The sequence below is a fragment of the Monoraphidium neglectum genome (assembly GCF_000611645.1).
Source record: "Monoraphidium neglectum strain SAG 48.87 unplaced genomic scaffold scaffold02009, whole genome shotgun sequence".
In the NCBI taxonomy this organism is placed as follows: Eukaryota; Viridiplantae; Chlorophyta; class Chlorophyceae; order Sphaeropleales; family Selenastraceae; genus Monoraphidium; species Monoraphidium neglectum.
The window spans coordinates 5862-11665 of NW_014011619.1; the positions used below are offsets into that span (position 1 = coordinate 5862).

Genomic DNA, 5804 nt, shown 5'->3' on the forward strand with positions numbered 1-5804 from the left:
CCCTTGCAACTACGTCACAGACCCGTGTCTTTGTCACTTTCTGACAGTATGTGATGTGAGCGTTTTGTTATGGTCACAACATATGTGATGTGCACATGTCATGGTCACAACGTTGTCTTGCAGCTCTTACTTAGTGCCTTTTTTACTCAAGATAAAAGATTTGATTGCAAAGTAAGATAAACTGTGCAATGACAGATCTTGAAGCGGGTATCATCTTGACGAGTGCATGCCTCAGAGACATATACTCTACACCCTTATCGGACACGAACAGCTTTGATGCTCACCTCCTGGCGTGCATGTACAGTACGCTGCAATACATAAAAAATATCACCGCATTACAACCACACCACCAATTTCCGACTTGTATAATCATGCTTTGCCTGTCAGAGTTAGGCCCGAAGCAATATTGCCAGCCTTGTCAACTGCACACAGCCTGAACTTGTGCTTCTTGACCAGTGCAGCTGAAGCAATGTTCACCGTTGCCGTGCCACGAGTACCTGTGAAGGTAATGGGCAAACTTGTTCCGGAGGCACATCTGGCCTTGGTAGACCCGGCAGGGTTGAAAACCAGCAGGTACTTGTCGATGCCAGACGGCTCGGTTTTCGGGTCGGTGGCAGCAGCGGTGAAAGTCACTGTGAAGTTGGTGCCACTGTACACACCACTTAGCTGGATATCCTTCTTTTTCAAGGTGGGGGCTGTCTTGTCGTACAGAACATTTGTTGTAGCCGGGCCCCAAGGCACTTTGTCAGCCTTAGAATCCCGGAAGTAGGCAGTGATAGTCCGATTCCCCTCGCGAGAGAACTTCACGGTTGCGGTCGCTCCAAGGGTGACGAACTTGGTGCATTTGACTGGAGGAGGCTTGTCAATGATGCATCTGCAAGGGCGCAAGAAATGAGCAAGGGAGGAATTATTCTTGTGAGACCTGACAAGATCAGCCATTAGCAACAAGTAACAAGACCTGTGCACGATCCTCTCAGCACAGCAAGTAATACGTTCTCACATTTGAGCAGCATTGGCGGTGACTTGCACACTAATCGTCTTTGTATTTGTAGTGGCCACCGTGGCGCTGAGCAGCCCAGATTTCGCGTCCAGCTGAGTGGAGGCAGTTCCGGGGTTTGGCGACGTGTTGTTTGCCGCATCTCGGAGGAAGACGAAAACCGTCTTAGGTCCGTCACCCGCGGCAAGGTTGAAAGGTGCAGGAGACACAAATGGAACAAAGGTGGTGCAGGCGCCGGGAGTGTTGGAAATGCACCTGTTGATGTGGCCACAGGCAATTTGGGCGGAGATTTTGTTAAGGGGGACTTTTGGTTGCCTTATGTAGACATGTTGCTTGTTTCCAGGGTTCAGGTTCACGATGTGAACCCACGTGTCCACATGTGGGCTGCGTGACACATTAAAACACTTTCAATCTGGGGCAAATGAGGGGCAAGTGCACTTTAACATCACCGTTCACAATCCAAACGCTCCACAGAAAGCAGAATTTCTCTTAACCCCATACACCCTGCCCCAGCTCACATCGAGGCGGCACTTGGGGATATGACCAAGTTGACGTTGGTCTTTGGTACCTTGGCTGGGCTTGACACTCCACCCTGGGTGATGACAACCTTGGGCGGAATTCCTGCTGCAGTGGCACCATCAATGACCAATTTGATGGGAATGAGAGCTGACTGCCCGACGACCTGGCTCACAACACTCTTGCTGATCTTGAAAGCATCAATTAGGAGGTTGGCTTGGAGCAAGTGCCGGCCCACAGACGAACCATCATACAGCTGTGAGGATGCGCAGCAAGAAACAATGCGCAAGTGGGGGTGAGTCGCACAAACATGGCAACCTTGCCTGACAGCCTGATTGCATTAGCCAAAAAAGTTTGCGCAAGCCAGCCAGCCAGCCCTGCAGCATGTGTTCACGCATTGACCTTATGATGAGAGGCAAGCAAAGGGAAATGGTCTCACCCTGTAGACGATGAACACAGCATCGGTGGATGTGTCGATCCTGATTGCCAGTGTATCAGCAATTTGTCTGGCTAGGGTTGGGTTGTTTCTGGGTGGGGAGTGGGGGTGTGGGTAATTTTGGATGACCCAGTTTTGTGAGAGTTGTTGCAGGACATGGGGCCATTATTTTAGACCACACAGGACCGAGCAGCAAGTTACGCGTCACCACAAGAGTGATGCAAGCAAGAGCATCCAGATGGGGTTAACATTCATTGCATCCACATTTTGTGGGCGTCTGCATTGGCGTCAAGGAACATGTATACTTTCTCTTGTAAATAGTGGCCCGGCTTTAATCAAGAGATCACATCAAGTTTGTTATGGAGGCAGCACAACTACACCAGCGGCACCCATTATCACTACTGACTCAGCCAATTTGAATTGCACTCACATCCAAGGAACTGCAAGGAGCAGCAGCCTGGTAAGGGGGTCGGCAGGAGATGCAAATATGGTGGCCAGCTGCACGATCTGACCATTCAGAGTGATAGTTCCTGCATCCACCTGTGGGTTTGTTGCAAAGCATATGAGATTTGTTGTAGATTTTGCCCAACCTCGTGCCATAAGTAGTGCACCGCAATCTACATTGGCTCCTCAAGTCACGGTGATCAGCCATTGACAACACACGCACTGGGGTTGAGGGAGGCGTAGTGGACGGCGACGGCGACGGCGACGGCGTCGGCGAGGTGGACGGCGTCGGCGAGGTGGACGGCGTCGGCGAGGTGGACGGCGTCGGCGAGAGCGACGGCGTCGGCGAGGTGGACGGCGTCGGCGGGGTCGACGGCGTCGGCGAGGTCGACGGCGTCGGCGAGGTGGACGGCGTCGGCGGGGTCGACGGCGTCGGCGAGGTGGACGGCGTCGGCGAGGTGGACGGCGTCGGCGAGAGCGACGGCGTCGGCGAGAGCGACGGCGTCGGCGAGAGCGACGGCGTCGGCGAGGCCGACGGCGTCGGCGAGGCCGACGGCGTCGGCGAGGCCGGCGGCGTCGGCGAGGGCGACGGCGAGGCCGAGGGGGAGGGCGACGGTGACGGCGAGGCCGAGGGGGAGGGCGACGGCGACGGCGAGGCCGAGGGGGAGGGCGACAGCGACGGCGAGGCCGAGGGGGAGGGCGACAGCGACAGCGAGGCCGAGGGGGAGGCCGAGGGGGAGGCCGACGGCGACGGCGAGGCCGAGGGCGAGGCCGAGGGGGAGGCCGACGGCGACGGCGAGGCCGAAGGGTCGGCCGACGGCGACGGCGAGGCCGACGGCGAGGCCGACGGCGAGGCCGACGGCGAGGCCGACGGCGAGGCCGACGGCGAGGCCGACGGCGAGGCCGACGGCGAGGCCGACGGCGAGGGGTCCTCAAGGAGCTGGCGTCCACTCGAAGTGCCTGCACATGCAAGGATGGAGCATGGAGATGTTCACATATTGAGCGGTTTTTGCGAGCTGGATCCATGGGAGAGCTGCGCCACTGCGGGAGAGCTGCGGCTGACCCATGCCAATGTTAGCGTTCCTGCACTGGTCACATGTCGACTCCTCCGATCTGCTATCCCAAATAATTTCATAACAATCGAGATAGCGAACGGTGCAGATTCAGCTCTGTGGTGGGCGCATTCATGCATCGTCGCAGCGTGCTGCAGATATTGTTACTCACCATCAGCACTTGAATGCTGCAACATGCTGTGCTGAGGGTGTCCTGCTGTGTAGCACACCCCAACAATGAGCAGTAGGGTCGTGCACACCACATGGCACCTCATACTTGCTTTGACCCTACGTCAAAGTGAGCAGGTTGGGTGCTAGTGGTGTTAGTCTGCAGCTGTCCGTGTCTGGCTGCTGGAATCCCAGCTCCGACATAGCATCCATTGCGACACGACAGAGAGATCCGATGCACCAACATCGGCAGATGGGTCACTGCTCACATTATGGTGGCCCGTCCTGGATGACCAAGATGATGTTCGTCAGGGCCTAGCGGGGAATGGTTGGGAGGGAAGCATTGCAATGGTCTTGCCGGGGCCGCATTCGTGGGCCCGCGTGGGTCCATTTTATTAAGTTTCAACGCAACGCTTGTGTCATCTACGATTATGACAGGACGCGCGCGAGTGCTCACCCCCGAAGTGATCAGCTGCGGGCTGTGAGAGGGGTAGACGATCGCAGACGATGGGCCGAGTTGGCGGCCAATCGACGGTCAGAACGTGACCTGAAGTGTATGAAATGATGGACTTGCACAAGTAGTCCCTGATTGGAAGCAACCCTCCACGGTGCCCGACCACCCAGCAACGCGGCCACCTAGCGGAAAACAGGTGCCCCACGCTGACAAACAAGGTGACGAGCAGCACAGCTGCCTTACTCTCCTCTGGCACGTTTTGAATAATTGCCACTAGGACTTTGTGGCTGGCTCTTGGTGGTTCATTGGGGGCCAGACACCAGTGCTGGGCGCACTTAGTCAGCTGACGAACAGCTGCCCTGCAGCCAGCTGGAGGCAAGCACGCTCCAACACGTACTTGCATTGCCGAAGCGAGAAATTCAGGTAAAAATTAATCGTAGGTGTTTCCCACGTACCTCGGAGGCAAGGGGGGCTGGCTTGCGGGAACCCAGGCCGCCGTGCTGCGCCCCTTCATCCATCACTAGTTGTGATGGACCCGGCCGCGTTCCTGGCGGAGTTGCATAAGAATTGCTTAAATGTCTTGCTCCAGAAATGTCAAGTGTCAGTTGGGAGGGGCTGTCCCCCCTGCGTTACTCCTAACGCAACGGGGTGCGCTTCGCCCGCCGGCTGCAGCTGCCTGGGCAACGCTGAACAGATCTACGGGCCAGAATGGGAGGGAGAGAGAGAGAGAGAGAGAGAGAGAGAGAGAGAGAGAGAGAGAGAGAGAGAGAGAGAGAGAGAGAGAGAATGCATGCTGCTGTAATGCCCGCGTAAAGTACTCCTGACCTTTCGCACGGAAGAGGGGGCCGGCTGTATGATGTGGTGCCGCGTGTTTACCGCTGCATGCGCATGTGTGCCGGTTGCGGTGTGGTTGTCAACAATTTTGTGTGTAACGCCCAGGTTTTTCAGCAGTGTGGCTGTGGTATATCCCTGTAAACTGTCCCTCCCACACCCACAACAACGGAGTGGAGCTGCATGTCTTGAGCCGGGCTCGACTGCAGGACCTGTATGAGCCCAGCGTACCTATCATCAGTCTTGAGCATTCTCCTCGTGTTGTTCTGGCCATGCATGCGTCCCTGCCATACTTAACTTCTATCAGGTGTATATTGAAGAGCGTCGGCATCCCGTTTCGTTTGCGGATCCTGCTTCATTCCTTCACAAGGACTATGTCGGTTTTTACAGCTCAAGGCGGGCTCTGTCGTCCGCATCAGAGATGCCTGCATGTGTCGCTGGTTTTTGGGTACCGCGCATGCTGGCGCGTCACACCCCCAAAGTGTGATTGTGCCGAGCCCTTGTGCAGCCGTTCCCTGAGGCATTTGGGGTCTGTAATTGCCTAGGACGGTGACGAGGGTGGCTTTTGGCTTACCGTATAAAGTTATTACCAGTATCAAGTGCCGGGGCTGGCCTGGCGGGGGCAGACGCGTCCCAAACAACTGTTAGGGCAAAGGCATGTAATATTGTTACAACAGTTGCGGAAGCATGCCGGCAACCGCACTTTGGCGGTCAGGCATGAAATGACTGCCTTCTGCCCTTGGGCGGGGGGGCTTAAATACAAACGGGGCGCTGCGCGCGCGCAGCGCCGCGCTCAGGTGACGGGTGACTACAGGGAGAATGAGCTAAACGCGCGGTTCATGAGCGTTTAGGCTCGTGCAATCAACAAGCAAGCATTTACTTTTGCTTTCCTCCAGTCAGAAGCAG

The 5804-nt window shown here is 56.2% G+C and overlaps 1 protein-coding gene across 1 annotated transcript; it reads left to right on the top strand.

Annotated features, from left to right (window-relative positions):
• Window positions 1-1777: 1777 nt before the first annotated feature.
• Window positions 1778-4253, top strand: MNEG_9644 (hypothetical protein; the record flags this gene model as incomplete). The annotated part of the gene is made up of 3 exons (XM_014041885.1): window positions 1778-1808; window positions 2598-3321; window positions 4238-4253. 3 exons carry the CDS (start codon window positions 1778-1780, stop codon window positions 4251-4253), a joined length of 771 nt encoding a protein of 256 aa, XP_013897339.1.
• Between the last annotated feature and the right edge of the window lie 1551 nt (window positions 4254-5804).